Raw genomic sequence first — 18,183 nt, forward strand, 5'->3', positions numbered from 1 at the left:
CCGGCGGCGCTCCCGCGGTCGCCCCCTCCCGGACGGCGCCGCAACGGCAGCTTCGCTTCACCCGAAGAGCCGGGGACGCGAAGGATTCGTGGGTTGCGAACTTTCAGTGCCGCCTATCCGGAAGGGCTTTTTCACCAAGCAGCTGGACTTTCTTGGGTTTTTTTTTTTTTTTTTGAAGACATTTAAAGTGACAAAAAAATTCTATTCTATTCTATTCTATTCCTATTTCATCCCTATTATTCTATTCTATTCTTTCTATTCTATTCCTTATTCTATTCTATTCCTTATTCTATTCTATTCCTTATTCTATTCTATTCCTTATTCTATTCTATTCTATTCCTTATTCCTCTTCTCTTCTCTTCTCTTCCTTATTCTATTCTATTCTGTTCTATTCTGTTCTGTTCTGTTCTGTTCTGTTCTATTCTATTCCTATTTCATCCCTATTCTATTCTATTCCTATTTCTATTTCATCCCTATTATTCTATTCTATTCTATTCCTATTTCATCCCTATTATTCTATTCTATTCTATTTTATTTTATTCTATTCTATTCTTTTTTAAACAATATGTTTTATTAATTTTTAACATAATCACCTTAATATTTGGTAAACAGTGTGTGTTGTCTGGCTTTATCTTTAAGAAACATTCACTAGCAGTTGATTTCTATAATCTTAAATTAACCTTAAGTTAAGTTAATATGATTCTTGTTATTTTACTGAATGGCGATTGAGTATAAAAGTTTTCTAATACTTCTACAGATAATAATCACATCAATATAATGTTTCTTTTCTAGCTAGTCATTCTGGTTGTCTCATCATAGATCCTGTTTACAGTTCTTGTTTACATTTGTTTTTCCCACAATGTTCAAAACATTCTTACTGGTTAAGATTTTCTCCAAGTTAATTACATTTAAATATTTAAGTCTATTTTTTTCTCATGTAAGCCAACCCACTACTTTTACCTTTCTTAAGGAATAAATAAGACTAAAAACAGAAATAAGAATAAAAATAAATAAAAAGATAGTATGCTAGTTAAAATCTCTATTTCCTATAAGCTAATGCATATTTATTTCCCAAAAAATTTTGTTCTTTTTTACCATACTTAAAAATATATTTAATCTTTAAATATTCCATTTAATAAATCTAGTCCTCTAGTTTTTTAACTCTTATTCAAAACATTTTTTTAATCCATTGTAATTTTCTTAAAGTCAATCACCTTTAAATATCTAAAACATTTACTGTATATAAGCCATTCTAATTCTTTTATATTACTCATATCAAGAGATAAAATAAAAAGAAGAAAAAGAAAGTACTATGTTACTTGAGGGGCTCTTCCCTCTTAAAATCCAATTCAGATCCAAATTTTTTCTATTTCTTTAACCATATTCAAACAGGTGTTTCTTTTTTAAATATTCTCTCTGATAGGCCCCATCGTCTATTTCAGGGGTAGACCTTGGCTCTTTTATGACTCGTGCACTTCAACTCCCAGAATTCCTGAGCTAGCGTGGCTCAGCTTGGAAACCTCTCCCTTTTCCCTCAGCATGGCTGGCTCAGGAATTCTGGGAGTTGAAGTCCACCAGTCATAAAAGAGCCAAGGTTACCTATCCCTGCTCTATTTCCTTAATTTTCAGTCTAGCCTTTCACTTTAGCTTCTTGGATGAGAAGTGAAACGTCTTCAAAGAAAAACCAGAAAGTCCAGTTGCCTCGTGAAAAAACATATTTGGGACAACCATGACCTGGATGACTGAGAGTCCCCATAGTCATTCAGCCTACTTGATCTGACCCGATGCAGTGGCACTTTATGCTGCCATGACAACGATGCGGTTCTGTCTGCCGGAGAGGAGCGAGCGGCAGGTGCCAAAGTGGCCAGAAATGGATCCTCTTCACAGGAATGCAAGCAATGCTTTGTGAGTACAGGTAGTCCTCGACTTACGACCACAAACTGAGCCCAGGGTTGATGTTGCTAAGTGAGAAATTTATGAAGCGAGTTTTGTCCCGTTTTACGACTTCATTTGTCAAGTCAGAACATCGCAAAAGACGATCGGTCGCACGACCCCGGGACACTGCGACCATCGTAGATATGAACCAGTTGACAAACATCTGAATGTAAATTGTGTGACATGCTGCAATAGTGTGAAAATGGTCATGAGTCCCTTTTTCCCCAGTGCTGTTGTAACTTCAAACGATCACTAAACGAACCGTTGTAAGTCAAGGACTACCTGTCAATGCGATGGGGCAACTTGCAAAGGTGCAACGTAAGGCATGGCTTTTGTGCATGTAGGGCCGTCCCATTTTCCAGTGTCTTATGTTTGTGGGCTAGTCTACGGTTATATTTATAGCAGTGGTTCTCAACCTTTTTAATGCTGTGACCCCCAACCGGTCATAAGTTGAGGACTACTCAACCGGTCGTAAGTCGAGGACTACTCAACTGGTGCAGCACCATTTGCAGAATGGGACTTTTGGCGGGCTCAGCAGGGCAGACAGCCTGGACAATTCCTATTGGCTTTTGAAAGCCAATAGAATTAGACTCTATTCAAGAGAGTCTATTCTATTGGCTTTCAAAAGCCAATAGAATAAAATGGAGTAGCACAGCTAAGGAAAAGGGGAAAAAATGGCGGACTGCGTTGTTTGGTGACCCCCGTGAAATGGTTGTTCGACCCCAAATGGGGTCCCGACCCACAGGTTGAGAACCACTGATTTATAGGGTGCCCAGTTGTGTGTGGCTCTTAACTGTTACTCAGGGTGTTGATGGCCAGTTATAACTTCTCATAGCCGTAAAGCAGAATTATTCATGTGACCAACTTGATTTTAAGTACTTTTTGGCAATGGCCATTAAGCAAATTAACAGTTCTCTATGGACTGCACGTAAAGGCTAGTTTTCAACACTGTCATAAAACACGACGGTGGGAGGCTGCAAACGGCATACTTGCAGCCTGGTTGCTGAGTGCCCAAACCATGCTCCCCCTCCCCCCAATCATCATAACTTCGAATCTGGGTTGTAAAGTCCATCATAGCTTTGAACAGTCGCAAAGCAAGTGATCATAAGTTAAGAACTATCTGTGTTTCAGTCCAGAAGTGTCTATATTGCGAGCAGATGTGCATAAGGAATGGTTGCTGGAATTGGGTATGTCTAGTTTAATGAAGAGAAGGACGAGGGGTGACATGACAGCGGCGTTCCAATATCTCAGGGGCTGCCACAAAGAAGAGGGAGTCAAGCTATTCTCCAAAGCGCCTAAAGGCAGGACAAGAAGCAACGGATGGAAGCTAATCAAGGAGAGAAGCAACCTAGAACTAAGGAGAAATTTCCTGACAGTGAGAACAATTAACCAGTGGAACAACCTGCCTCCAGAAGCGGTAGGTGCTCCAACACTGGAAGTTCTGAAGAAGAGACTGGACAGCCATTTGTCTGAAATGGTATACGGTTTCCTGCCTGAGCAGGGGGTTGGACTAGATGACCTCCAAGGTCCCTTCCATCTTTATTATTATTGTTAAATCTTTAAACCAGGGGGGTCTTCAAACTTGGCCCTTTTATGACTTATGGGCTTCAACTGCCAGAATTCCTCAGCCAGGCACGCTTGCTGAGGAATTCTGGGAGTTGAAGTCCACAAGTCATAAAAGGGCCAGGTTTGAAGATCCCTGCTTTAAATTCTCCCACGCCGTAGAACAGTGGTGGTGAACTGATGGCCCCTTTATGACATGTGGACTTCAATTCCCAGGATTCCTGGCTCAGGAATTCTGGGAGTTGAAGTCCAAGGGTCATAAAAGGGCCATTGTTCCCCACCCCTGCCATAGAGGGCCTTGGCCTCCAATGTCCTTTTTATTCTGCTTCTATAAGATCCCAACGTATCATTGTTCTGCGGGAACACTATAATCTCTGAAAAATTGGTCAACAATTGAATGAGTGATTCCAGTCAATGGAGGACTTCAGCTTATCTGGGAGAGTCTCTGAAGCCATAGTGAGCCAGGACTGAAAAGGGAAAAGTAACAATAAGGGAAGAACAGAAACTTTACAGTCAGACTTACAATACTTCTAATTTCCTTTTAATTAGTTTCTATGACCCACATTAGCCTCTCAATGTGGTAATTTTGAGGGAACAAGCGACAACAGCCTTCAGCGTAAGAAACTCCACTGAAGCAAAATGAACTGAAAAACACAATGAAATTGAAAAAAAAAAAAAAAACGATTTTCTTATTTTTTTTTCCTCCCATTTGCTCCCATTCCTATACTATATACTATTGGACCATACAAACATAAAGTTGAGCTCAGCTCTTGTTGATGTCATACACGTGTCCATTTTTCTTGCTTGGCACCAGTATCTGCCTCATTTACTACTACTGCCTTGTAGGATTTATTTATTTTTTTTTAAGATGCCTGTATGGCCTGCAGCCCTGAGATTTCCTTGTGATCTCCCATCCAAGTACTAAAAAAAGATCTAATCACTCTCAGCTTTCTGAAATAGCCCAAGATTTGCTATTAGGGGTGCACAAATAATCCTGCACATGACTTTTTCCTACATGATTTCAGATCTGGGTCCAGGCTGACAAAAGGTACATTCTAGAGAGAGAGAGATGTTGGCAGGGACTATGGGGAAAACCCAAGTATGTTGGTTGTGGTGATGGCCACTGAGAAGAAAAAATGAAAGGCAGGGTGAATAACTGCCAGTGCCAAGGCCCTGGGTTGTGTAACATCCTACAGACTCACCCCCCCCCCATCTTCCAAACACTTTACCTATCAGCTATGATTTGGGAAGGAAGTTAATGGCACACACCCCATAAGTGGGAAGAAGAGAGCTGAGTAGGGCTTGAGTGCTGTCCTACTCACCCCATAAAACGCCTCTGGATTTTACCTCAGTCAAAACCAGAACAGGCCCAGTTCTAAAGGTCAGGTTTTTTTCCCCCTCCAATTGCAGATTATCCAAAACGGTTCAGCCAAACTTCCAAAATGTACCATGTTTGTTTCAACTAAAAAAAAGGGGGGGGGGAAGAAAGGGCATCTTTCTAATTTTGTGCCCAACCACGTTGTGAGGCCAGCGTGGCCAGTTTGGTGGACTTCAACTCCCAGAATCCCCCATTTTGCCAAGGTTGAGAAACAGCACGTTAGGCAACAAAAACGCCACCTTTACACAGACTCCCTATCTTCCATCAACGGCCTCGCTGAGTTGCTACGGTGAATAGGTGAAAGATCCTAAACCCCTGAGACTATCAACTTCACAGACATTCAATAATCCCTCGTCACCCGGCCGAGAACCCAGCCAACTTAAAATCCCAGATACAAACATCAGGAACGTCCCAGCCAAGGCGATGGCTGCTTCTCCTACACAAGTGCTGGACAGATGTCAAGAAGTGGAGCCCACCAAGTGCTTCTCAAGGGCCTGCAGATTTACAAAGCCAACCTTCCTGAACCTAGTTATTTTCAGAGATCAAGTACCATTCCTGACACTTCCACCCAAAGAGACCAGTGGTTCCACACATCTGGAGGCCACAGGGTTAGGAAAGGATGCCTATGGTCCCACTTCCCAAATCAGAGGACTCCATTCTCCCTTTACGAAATTTCTTTTGCTGGTTCCTCCTCCTCCTCCTCCTCCGCCACCTTGTGACTGTTTAGGGCTTCCCGGCTGTGGATTTTCTGGTGCTTCGCGAGAACCGCGTGATGGGGGAACCGTTTTCCGCAGATGGCGCAGAGGTGCGGCCTCTCCCCCGTGTGGACTTTTCGGTGCCGGATGTGGCTGGCCTGGTTCGAAAAGCTCTTCCCGCAGGTGGCACACTTAAAGGGCTTCTCGCCCGTGTGAATCCTCTTGTGCACCATCAGAATCTGCCACTGCCTGAAGCTCTTCCCGCACTCAGAGCACGTGAAGGGCCTCTCCCCCGTGTGCACCCGGTGGTGCCTGTCCAACTGGGAGGACGTGTTGAAGGACTTCTCACAATCCGGGCATCCGAAGGGTTTCGCTTCCCCGGAGCAGGAACCTCCCTGCCTCTTAACGGTCAAAGCGCGACCGCCAAAGGCTTCCCCGGGCTGGGCCCACCGGAAGGGCTTCTCCCCGACGTGGACTTTCTGGTGGTTGAGCAGCTGAGACTTCTGGGCGAAGCTCTTCCCGCACTCCAAGCAGCCCAGCTGCTCCTTTTTAGCGTGGACTCGGTAGTGCCTGGTGAGGACCCAGCTGACGGTGAAGCTCTTCCCGCACCGATCGCACGAATAGGGCCTCTCGCCCGTGTGGGTCCTCTGGTGCACAACCAGGGCCGATTTGAAGCTGAAGCACTTCCCGCAGCTCTGGCAGGCAAACGGCTTCTCGCCCGTGTGGGTCCGCTGGTGCGCGGCCAGCACGGTGCTCCGGCTGAAGGTCTTGCTGCAGACGGAACAGGTCTTCTTGCCCCGGATCCGGTACCGTTTCTTGACCAGCGGTGGGCTGAGGTTTCTCGCTTCTCCTGCCAGAGGGAAGATTTCAACCGTGGGCTGACTTGAGCCATCTTCTGCCTTCGTCTTCAAAACAGCATCGGGGCTCACCGAGGTGTCTCTGCCCACCTGGGCTTTGGGGAGACTGTTCCAAGGAGTCCCCTGGAGTTTAATGGACTCGACGTCCTCCCCCTGGGAATCCCCCTCTTTCATCTCGGTGATCCATTCATCAGCGCCTGGAAGAGAAGGGAAAAAGAAGTCACTCGAAGAGCCAAGGGCCTGATTTTCAGATCAACAACAATCTGGGTCCCTCGTGAGCTAAGTTGCTGCCTCCTGCTGGACCGATGCTCAGCCTCTTAAGCTTTGAGAAATGCTATTTATTGATTCGTTTCCCACACTGTTCATTGCATTTCTAGACCAGGTAACAGCCACTGTTCCCCAGGCAGTGGGTCAGTTGGATTTGCAGCAGTGGCCAAAACTGTGGAAACCTTTTGGCAAAAGTGTTCAGTAGAAATGCCACTGTTGTGGTTCCGGCTAATGAAACATTCCAAAGAACTTCCAGGCATTTATTTTCCTAAAACTCTTTTATTGTTACAAAATGTTGGCACAGGCACAAGGGAGGGATGCTAGGATCTAAGTTCTCTTCCTCTGAGCAGTTAAATTATCAGCATGTTCCCTCCCTAAATTAGCCAGTCATATCTCACATTATCCAATTAGTGTGAAGGTCAAATGTTTTCTTCCTCTTTCTTTCCCCAGGCTTTACCCCCAACCCCCCTTCTGCTCTGTATTAACCCCATAATTACCAGACAATTCTACATATTGTCAAAAGCAAGAATATACAATATTTGCAGCGTTGACAGCCACCTTTGGTTAAGTTTCCACCAATTTTTCTTCTATTTTCTTTATAACTGTAGCCTTGTTTACTTCGTAATACTATTTTACATCGCTTTCTGGGCGACCAGTCAACTCTTTTGCACCGTTGCTTTAATTTTATTACGTTTTACAAGCTCACTAAAAGGAAAGAACACACAAAAAAACCCAACCAACTTGCTAGCGATCACATAACACACTGACAAATGTCCTCCTCTTAGTTTCAATACAGGACATCAGTAACTGAATCCTACTGTGATCTGACTGGCTCATTGCCAAAACAAGATGACGCTGTCAATGCTGCTAACGTCGGATGTTCTTGCTTGACAATATATGAAGATGCAGACATTTTCTATTTAACCTGTGTATTACTTTTAGCCATAACAATATTTCAGTAGTGTATTCTTCAAGGCTAGTTGTAATAAGAGGAGATAAGTGCTGGTGGGTTATGGAACGGGAGGGAAAGTTCATACTTCAAACCAATTGGAGAATGTGATTAAAGACTGTTAAACGAAGGAGTGAGTTATCCTTAGATACTGTGTATTGGGGGAGGAGAATTCCAGATTTTGGCTTCTCTGTGTACGTGCCGAAGCTATGTTGCAAATTAAAGATTCTTTAAGGTAAACAATGCCTCAAAGTTCTTTGAAGAGCTTCTTCCTTCGGAACCATGACAGACGCCTGATTGGCTCTCTAAACCAGTGGTTCTCAACCTTTTTAATGCCGCGACCCCCAACCGGTCGTAAGTCGAGGACTACTTAACCGGTCGTAAGTCGAGGACTACTCAACTGGTGCAGCACCGTTTGCAGAATGGGACTTTTGGCGGGCTCAGCAGGGCAGAGACAGCCTGGACAATTCCTATTGGCTTTTGAAAGCCAATAGAATTAGAATCTATTCAAGAGAGTCTATTCTATTGGCTTTCAAAAGCCAATAGAATAAAAGGGAGTAGCACAGCTAAGGAAAAGGGGGAAAAAATGGCGGACTGCGTTGTTTGGCGACCCCTGTGAAATGGTCGTTCGACCCCAAATGGGGTCCCGACCCAGAGGTTGAGAACCACTGCTCTAAACACTCATGCTCATTGGCTACAATCAGATGAAGGAAAGCTACCTGATATCAACCTAAGCAAGTTGTGCTTCCTTTTTCTGGTTATTTGGCTATAGCTTTTCGTAGGATACAGTACAGATAATTGAACAAACTATGTTGCATTACATTCTTGATTAAATTATCTTTCCATTGATATATAATTTTATGGTACTACTCTCCCCAAAAAGTGGCGTTATTAGCCATCAAACCTCAAAAATGCACTTTTCCCAAAAGGTTTCCACAATTTTGGCCACTACTGTACTATACGTCAGCCCTTGCAGGTAGGCCAGATCAGGAAGCAGACTCCACAAGAAATGCTGGGATTTATCTTTGCTGATCTAGACTACAATAATAGAAGTAGAGAGCCACACAGTGTTTCCTCTCCTTATTCTAAAAAGTGGGGGGTTTTCTATGCTGGCTGGGTTATTCTGGGAGCTGAAATCCACATACTTTAATAGCAATAGCATTTAGGCTTATATACCGCTCTATAGCGCTTTGCAGCACTCTCTGGGAGGTTTACAATGACAAAGCATTATTTGCATATTTGCCCCCAACAATCTGGGTCCTCATTTTACCGACCTTGGAAGGATGGAAAGCTCAGACAACCCTGAGCCCAGTCAGGATCGAACTTGAGACTGTGGGCAGAGTTTGCCTGCAATACTGCACCTTAACCACTGCACCACCAGGGCTCTTTTAAAGTGGCCAAGGTTGAGAAACACTGCTAAGTAGAGGCAAGGCAAAGCTTAAGTTTCTTTCTAATATTCTTTCCTCTCCTTGGGCTTAAATAGAACAGAATAGCAGAGTTGGAAGGGACATTGGAGGTCTTCTAGTCCAACCCCCTGCTCAGGCAGGAAACCCTATACCAGGGGTAGGCAGACTTGGCTCTTTTATGACTCGTGGACTTCAACTCCCAGAATTCCTGAGCCAGCCATGTTGAGGGGGAAGGGAGAGGTTTCCAAGCTGAGCCATGGCTGGCTCAGGAATTCTGGGAATTGAAGTCCACGAGTCATAAAAGAGCCGAGGTTGCCTACCCCTGGTCTAAATACAAATGGCTGTCCAATCTCTTTTTAAAATCTTATGAAGCATTCACATCTTCTGGAGGCAGGTAGTTACACTGGTTAATTGTTCTAACTGTCAGGAAGCTTCTCCTTAGTTCTAGGTTGCTTCTCTCCTCGGTTGGTTTCCATCTGTTGCTTCTTGTCCTGCCTTCAGGCACTTTGGAAAATAGCTTGACTCCCTCTTCTTTGTTGCAGCCCCTGAGATACTGGAAGACTGCTATCATGTCCTCCCTCGTCCTTCTCTTCATTAAACTAGACATATTAAATTCCAGCAACCGTTCCTTATATGTTTCAGCCTCCAGTCCCCTAATCATCTTTGTTGCTCTTCTCTGCACTGAAAAAATCATGTTTTGGGAACGGCTACCTTCCTCTTCCAAGGGCATCTGTGTGGTTCTCGACAACAGGGGTCCCCAAACCCTGGTCCATGGCATGCCAGAAACCAGGCCAAACAAACAAGCGCGGGATGCAGGCAGCACACGAAACCACGCCCCCCTCCGGTCCGCGGAAAAACATTTCTCCACGGAACCGGTCCCTGGTGCCCAAAAGGTTAGGGGCTACTGCTCCACGATACAGGTAGGTCCCGATTAGTGCTGTTCACGAACCTCACAAAATGCTGACGTTACTCCAAGTTGCGCTATCTGAAGTGATACTTTTATGGAAAATAAGGTACGGCGTGGTCCTTGACTTACAACACTTCGTTTAGTGACCGTCCAAAGTTACAACAGCCCCGAAAATAGTGACCTAGGACCATTTTTTTCACACTGCTTTTGGTTCCGTCACTAATCTGTGTTGATCCCTAAAATAAACAGAGGTTTAGAACTTCTTTCGATAAAGAAGTATAGCCTGGCAAGCGATCTGAGTTGTGTCTGTGTGTGTGTGTGCCGGTCTAATGCATTTGCCTTACCTTCTGAATTGCCCCCGTCCTCCTCCTCCTCTTGCTTGATCTTGCAATCGAACTCTCTCTCTGCGGGGATGAATGGCATCTGCTCAGAGGTGGGGAAACTCCCAGCCGCCACCTGGATCAGCCCTGGGCCCTGCAAGAGCCCAAAATCTGACTTAGGAAGACACAGGTAGCCCTTGACATACAACCGTTCATTCAGCGACTGGATTTTAATAAAATGCTGATTTTAATAAAATTCGTCGGCCAGCACTGCCAATATCGTCAGAGCATAAAAACAAGTCAACGGGAGTTCCCTTTTTATAACGCCGGCCGACTTTGCGCACGGCTCCTGGACCTAGTCATCGGTCCATCTGATATCTCTGATTGTTTCATTCTTGGAAGGCAGGTGTAAGGACCCACCCCACTTTGCATTTTAAGAAGACAGAACTCTTGGAATAATTCTTCCAACAGGCATCCTTTATTAAGAGAAAATGGTTGCAGGCGTTCTAGACAGGACTTGGGGTCCAAGCTCTCCCATTCAAGGTTTTAAGGGGTTTCCCAGTAGCCCCACCCAAGGCTGGATGGAGACTTCAAAGAAAACTACATGAAAGGTAATAGCCCCCTTTGTTATGATTAGGCCTTTTGGTGCTATCCACATTCAGTTCCTTTGAAGTGTACTGAAGGAAGTGAGGGCCATAAAGCCCCTTTGTTCACCCCCTTCCCTTCCTCGTATGGCAGAATCCCGAGAAGCCAGAAATGGGGTTTTTATAGTTGATAATTAGAGATGAAATATAATTGGATTCTGACAGATGGTTTTTAAAGCCGCAGTTCCCTTATCCACTTTCTTTTCTCAATCCCCTCCCTTGTGCACACCCCCCACTGTTTGTTATTGCACCACTAACTTCTAGGGCTGCCGCTCCCCCTTTCTCCTTCTTTCCCCCAGAAAAGGTGAGGCTCTTGCCGCCTCACCTGCAGCCCTGTCACTCCAGTCCTGCCAGTTGCTATCTCGTTGTGGTGTCACCCGGCCCCCCCTCCTCTTTTGCCAGTTCGCTGTCCTCCCTGGGGATCACAGCTTCCCCAGAGCTGCTATGGGAGGAGATGACAAACGGCTTGGAAGGAGAGACAAAAAAGGAAGGGAGAGTATGAAGCAGGAACATCTCAATAGTTGTTCTTTGCAGGATCAGGGAGAGGAAGCTGCAATCATCAGATCCACCAACAGGCTGCCGGATGAGAATCAATTTAACACATTGCAGAATAACATAGCTAATGGGCTGATGATGCGTTCGAGGAGCCAGGCACAGAGACAGGCAGCTGTAGATAGGCAAGCTCCCTAATCACCTAGCATTCTAACTCTGATGACGTCAGTAGTTTGGCTGATGAAAGCTCAGTAAGTAACTTTTTTACTCACAGGCTTGTTTATATTAAACGGTCCTGTTTATTTTTATCCTAGTGTTCATTTTTCTTATATTTTTATTGATATGCCCAGCATTTACATTCTTAATATTAAGGACACACACACACACACACACACACACACACACACACACACACATCTATATCTATATCTATATCTATATCTATCTATCTATCTATATATATATATATATATATATATATATATATATATATATATATATATATATATGTTATTAGTTAAAAGGAGACTAGTATAGCTATTTTGAGCTATTTAACACTCATCAGCTAGCCATATGCTCCTAGATTGGGGCTGAAAGGCAAAAGCAATCATAACAGTAGACCAGGTGAACGGTTTCACCGTAAAACACTTACTACATATCCTCCCTGGCTTCAGCTGACAGAAGTGAGGAGAACCTGTGGCCTAGAGGTTAATATAGCTGCCTAACATGCAAGCTGCCCAGGTTCGGATCTCAGAAAGGTATGGCTAGCTGATGAGAGCTAAATAGCTCGAAATAGCTATACTAGTCTCCCTCTAACTCTTTGTCAGCAAAATCTAAAGTTACAGATATATAATGGAGATATTTAAGAATTGGCCTCTCCTTTTCAGGAGAGAATGGGATAGCTATTTCGAGTTTCTTAACTCTCTTCAGCCAAACTTACCCTTGAGATTCGAGCCTGGGCTGTGTGCATATATTTATTTTCTGAGGTTTTCGCGGGTGTTTGTATATAGGTCTTTAGTTATTCGGGTTTCCTCCCATGTAAAATTGGAAATGTCTTGGCGACGTTTCGATGAAGTCCCATTCATCATCTTCAGGCTGGTGTTTTCGGCTTCGTGCTCCTAGAAGCACGAAATGGAAAGGTTTCCAAGCTGAGCCATGCTGGCTCAGGAATTCTGGGAGTTGAAGTCCACAAGTCATAAAAGAGCAGAGATTGCCTACCCCTGTCCTGGACTTACAATCTTTCATTTAGTGACTGTTCGAAGCTACGACGGCACTGGAGAAAGTGACTTGTGACTGTTTTTTTCACACTTACAAGGGTTGCGGCGTCCCCATGGTCATGTGATTGTAATTCAGATGCTTGTTAACTCGCCTGCATTTACGACGGTTGTAGAGTCTCATGAGTCACGTGATCCCTTTTTTACGTCCTTCCGACAAGCAAAGTCAAAGGGGGACGCCGGGTTCACTTTACAGCCGTGTTACTGACTTAACAACTGCGGTGATTCGCAACTGTGGTTAAAAAAAAAAAGTCGTAAAATGCAACAAAAGTTGCCCAACAACTGTCACGTTAGCAACAGAAATTTTGGGCTCAGTTGTGGTCCTACGTTGAGGACTAGCCATACTTATTTTAGTCGTCAAATTCTTAAAACCGCCTAACTCCCTCACACTCTGTGGATGCTTTTACAAAGAACGAAATTCAGCTGATTCAAAATGCTTCACTCTGACTCTCTTGTTATATTACAAATGCAGCTAATTTTCAAGTGAATAATTGAACTAAAGAACCTCTTGATGTGGGTGAAGGAGAGTGCAAAAGTTGGCTTGAAACTCAACATTAAGAAAATCAAGATCATGGCATCCGGCCCTCTCAATTCCTGGCAAATAGATGGGGAAGAAATGGAGGTAGTGACAGATTTTATCTTCCTGGGCTCCAAGATCACCGCAGATGGAGACTGCAGCCAAGAAATTAAAAGACGCTTGCTCCTGGGGAGGAAAGCTATGGCAAATCTAGACAGCATACTAAAAAGCAGAGACATCACCCTGCCAACCAAAGTGTGTAAAGTCAAGGCCATGGTTTTCCCACTTGCAATGTATGGCTGTGAAAGTTGGACCATAAGAAAGGCTGAGCGCCAAAGAATTGGGGCCTTTGAACTATGGTGCTAGAGAAGACTCCTGCGAGTCCCCTGGACTGCAAGGCGATCAAACCGGTCAGTCTTGGAGGAGATCAACCCCGACTGTTCTTGAGAAGGCCAGATCCTGAAGTTGAAACTCAAGTACTTTGGCCACCTAATGAGAAGGAAGGACTCACTGGAGAAGAGCCTAATGCTGGGAAAGATTGAGGGCAATAGAAGAAGGGGACAACAGAGAATGAGGTGGCTGGATGGAGTCCCTGAAGCAGTAGGTGTGAGCTTAAATGGACTCCAGAAGATGGTAGAGGACAGGAAGACCTGGAGGAACATTGTCCATGGGGTCGCAATGGGTAGGACACGACTTCGCAACTAGCAACAACAACTAACAACCTAATCCACATTCAGTAACAATAAATGCTGGGATTGTGATCTCCAAGGCATACCTCATACGACTCTGATTTGACATTCTGCTGGCTCCTCAGGAACTCCTCCATCAGGGCCACCGCCTGGGAACAGGTGTCCGGTCCTCCTGCCCGGATCCAGCTCTGGAGGTCCGATGGGAGGCTGGCTAGGAACTGCTCCAGGATCAGCAGCTCCAGGATCTGCTCCTTGGTGTGTCTCTCCGGCTTCAGCCACCGGAGACAAAGCTCCTGGAGCTGGCTGTGGATCCTCCGGGGGTCTCCCACCTCCTGGCAGCAGAACTGCCTAAAATGTTGGCGCTGCCTCTCCATTTTCAAGGCTTCCCCTCGCAAGATGGCGCCCTTCACTTTCTCATAGTCCTCCCGATCTCTGGCTTCCAGGCTTCGGAAGGCCTCTTTGGCTTCTCCACTCAGTGCTGGCAGAAGATGGGCCACCCACTGTTCTGAGGGCCACTGGCAGGCCTGGGCCACCTGCTCAAAGGACGCTAGAAAGGCCTTGGTGTCTTCCCAAGGGGAAGGCTCTGAAAAACCGGGGTTGTCCCCTCCTTTGTGGGCGGGCTGCAGGGTCTTGAGGAACTGCTGCCACTGGGCTTCCCAGCGTTCTTCCATCCCGTGGAACGGCTCTCCTTTGCTTGCTTGCGACGCCCCCCACCCCGGCTCCTCGGAAACCGACGGAGGCTGAATTTCACAGGGAGGTTTTCCGAGATCCGTCTCTTCCGATTTTGGCTCTGAAATACACAGGGGCTGAACGGGATTGGCCAGATTTCCTGCTCCTCCTTTCCACTGGGGGTCGGCACTTTTCTTCTCTTTCGTTGCTTTCTCTGCCGCCTCTTTGCTCTTGGATCTAGAATTTTCAAAGATCAGATTTAGCAGACCGAACTTTAGGAACCTAATGTTAGTTTGAAGAAAAAAGAAGAAGTTTTGATCGCACAATCGCGGGGAATGCTACAAAGGTTGTAACTGTGAAAAATGGCCATAAGTCGCTTTTTTCCAGTGCTGTTGTAACTTTGAATGGTCACTAAATGAACAGTGGTATGTTGAGGACTACCGCTACTAGCACTGGCCAGGAGCCACTCACCCCCTGCCTCAGTTGCCTTTCTTCTTCCACACTGATGTTTCCCATATTTTCCTTCAAAAAATTTGGGAGGATCAATGATAAGAGCTCAACAACAGAGTGCTATTCATTGAGCAGTGAAGTCTCCTGAGTTTGAGGGAACTTTATGGGGGATGATCTAGTAGTGTGTTTCTGTGCTGGGTAGGGGGCTAGACTAGATGACCTTCCAGGTCCTTTCCATGGTTCTATGAACATACAATGGCTCTGTGGTAAGGAAGAATTTCTTAGACATAAAAACCGCCTCATAAACAATGGGGAAGCAGTGTTTAAATGGGGTAGGCCAGGGGGTCTTCAAACTTGGCCCTTTTATGACTTGTGGGCTTCAACTCCCAGAATTCCTCAGCCAGAATGCCTGGCTGAGGAATTCTGGGAGGTGAAGTCCACAAGTCACAAAAGGGCCAAGTTTGAAGATCCCTGGGGTAGTTGCTCATCCATTAGGCTGCTGAAAGTGGTAGGTTCCTATACTGAGAATGGCTTGGATTAGGTCAGGAGTTTGGGGGAACGATGGCCCTTTTATGACTCGTGGACTTCAACTCCCAGAATTCCTGAGCCAGCATGGCTCAGCTTGGAAACCTCTCCCTTTCCCCTCAGTGTGGCTAGTTCAGGAATTCTGGGAATTAAAGTCCACAAGTCATAAAGAGGCCATCGTTCCCCACCTTTGCTCTATGGGGAGGGTTAAAGTCCACAAATCATAAAAGGGCCATACAGGTAATCCTGTACTTATGACCCACAATTGAGCCCACAATTTCCCTTGTTAAGTGAGACATTTGTTAAGCGAGTTTTGCCCTATTTTGCCCTACCTTTCTTGTCACAGTTCTTAAATGAATCACCACAGTTATTAAATTAGCCATGAAGTCGTTAAGTGAATCCGGCTTCCCCATGGTCTTTGCCTGTCAGAAAGGTCGCAAAAAGTGATCACATGACCTTGGGACACCCCCCCCCGTGACTGTCCTAACTAGGAGTCAATGGCCATGTAGCTGAATTTTGATCACGTGACCATGGGGATGCTGCAAAGGTTGGTAAGTCGCTTTTTTTCCCCAATGCTGTTGTAACTTTGAACGGTCACTAAACGAACTGTTGTAAGTCGAGGACTATCTCTAGTTAAGCTGGCAAAGTGATTTAGCCCCTGCAGAAGGACGTCTGCAGCTTGAGCCTCAGCCCTGGAAATGTGCACACACAACCATCCTACTCTCCTTCATCAGTTGCAAAGGTTTGTGGCAGGGGTAGGCAACCTTGGCTCTTTTATGACTCGTGGACTTCAACTCCCAGAATTCCTGAGCCAGCATGGCTCAGCTTGGAAACCTCTCCCTTTCCCCTCAGCATGGCTGGCTCAGGAATTCTGGGAGTTGAAGTCCACGAGTCATAAAAGGGCCATCATTCCCCAAACCTCTGATCTAATCCAAGCCATTCTCAGTATAGGAACCTACCACTTTCAGCAGCCTTTCAACCAGTGGTACGGGTACCACCTATGGTACATTGGCACATGGCAGGTGGTACGCGACCATATTAGAAAAGTGGTAGTGGGGGAGGGGAATGAGCTGAACCAGTGGCAGCACCGCACAAGCCTGAGCGAGAGATGGCTGAAGCTGCAGGGCTGTCAGGGCTCAGCGTTTCTTTGAGGCTGTCAGGGCTCAGTGGAAGCGCCAGGATCAGTGCCAGGCTCCAGCTGGAGCTCAGCGCTGATCCTTGTGCTTCTGCTGAGCCCAGAAGAAGCGCCAATCAGCTGGAATGTTGCAGCATCTCCAGGGTCTTGTGATTTACATTCAGATGCTTGGCAACTGATTCATATTTATGACGGTCGCAGTGTCCCAGGGTCATGTGAAGTGACCAAAACCTGCTGCAACCGCCCAGCAGACGGGGGGGAAATAAAAACCAAACACCCCCCCACCCCACCCCCTCTGCCAATCCTCAACATAAATGCCTCACAACAATGAAAACCTCGGACAGGAGGAAGAGCGCCGCAGGCAGGTGTCTTGCTCGGCTGTGCCTTGGGGGGGGGCACTTTTTTCAGTGCCATTGTAACTTCGAACAGTCACTAAGCAAACTGTTGTAAGTCGAGGACTACCTGTACTTTATCACTTTTTTCCTTTTTTTTTGTCATCAAGTTTTTGACACCTCGCTAGGCGACTGGCGGTACTCGGATATTGCCATATCCTAAAAGTGGTACAATGGGTGAAAAGGTTGAAAAGCCCTGGCCTCATAGATGAGCAACTACCCCAGGGATCTTCAAACTTGGCCCTTTTGTGACTGGTGGACTTCAACTCCCAGAATTCCTCAGCCAGGCACGCTGGCTGAGGAATTCTGGGAGTTGAAGTCCACGAGTCATAAAAGAGCCGAGGTTGCCTACCCCTTTCGGGGTCTTTTTTTTTTTTTGTAAGCCCGGCCGCCGTCCCGATACCTGATCTGCGACATGAGGTAGCGCTTGTAGAAGCCGCTGCCCAGCGGCGCCCTCTCCTCGGCGGCAGCCTCCCCGCCGGCGCGCTTGTGGTCGATGCCGTGGCGCTTGTAGAAGCGCCAGATCCAGCCGTCGCTGGCCTTGAAGCCGAGCTTCATGTCGGCGGCGATGGCGTTGGCGGCCGCCTTCAGGTCCACCCGGCGGACCTTGGCTCCCTCGGCGCGCCGCTCCACGTACCAGCGCAGCACCGCCTCCTCCAGCGAGGCCTCCTGCGACATCTTCATGTGCTTCCTGGCCCCGATCTCGGCCGCCGTGCTGGTCGAGTCGACGTCGCACATCAGCACGAACTTCTTCAGCTTCTCCTTGGCTTTGCGGATATCCGACACGGTCTGCTTCTTCACGCCGTACTCCTCGCACACCCGCGCCACCGACCAGCCCGACTCCAGCTTCTCGATCAGCTCCAGCTTCTGCTTCACGCTCAGGTTCACCCGCTTCCGCTTCTCCACCCCCGCCGAAGCCATGGTGCGGCCCACCGCCCCAGAGGGAGCCCGCCGGCGGGACCGCCCAACTCGCGAAATGCGGGGGGGGGAGAGAGACGGCAAGTCACTTAGAGCTCCGGCGCCGCGCCTGCGCAGAAGCGCCGCCAGCCTTCCGGGGGAAGCCGCTGTCCCGTTCGTAGCATCTCGCTGGTCAGTTCCCTCCCCCCCCCGCGCGCAAGG

The 18,183-nt window shown here is 46.6% G+C and overlaps 1 protein-coding gene across 1 annotated transcript; it reads right to left on the bottom strand.

The window, feature by feature from the left end:
- Nucleotides 1-4,017: 4,017 nt before the first annotated feature.
- Nucleotides 4,018-18,154, bottom strand: LOC120303723 (zinc finger protein 397-like). The gene is made up of 4 exons (XM_039333428.1): nucleotides 17,468-18,154; nucleotides 13,980-14,799; nucleotides 10,302-10,431; nucleotides 4,018-6,625 (listed from the first exon to the last, which is right to left on the bottom strand). Exons 1-4 carry the CDS (start codon nucleotides 17,983-17,985, stop codon nucleotides 5,541-5,543), a joined length of 2,553 nt encoding a protein of 850 aa, XP_039189362.1. The 5' UTR covers nucleotides 17,986-18,154; the 3' UTR covers nucleotides 4,018-5,540.
- Nucleotides 18,155-18,183: the final 29 nt, after the last annotated feature.

Source organism: Crotalus tigris, unplaced genomic scaffold (assembly GCF_016545835.1).
Source record: "Crotalus tigris isolate CLP2741 ecotype Arizona unplaced genomic scaffold, ASM1654583v1 scf7180000024493.228813, whole genome shotgun sequence".
NCBI lineage: Eukaryota > Metazoa > Chordata > Lepidosauria > Squamata > Viperidae > Crotalus > Crotalus tigris.

Excerpts from the sequence above, each read along its gene's own strand:
- LOC120303723 (XM_039333428.1), bottom strand. The coding sequence starts at position 17,985 with ATGGCTTCGGCGGGGGTGGAGAAGCGGAAGCGGGTGAACCTGAGCGTG. Across the intron at positions 14,800-17,467 it reads TACCTCATGTCGCAGATCAG|ATCCAAGAGCAAAGAGGCGG; the intron begins GTATCGGGACGG and ends TGAAAATTCTAG. Across the intron at positions 10,432-13,979 it reads TCAAATCAGAGTCGTATGAG|GGCCCAGGGCTGATCCAGGT; the intron begins GTATGCCTTGGA and ends GGGCTCTTGCAG.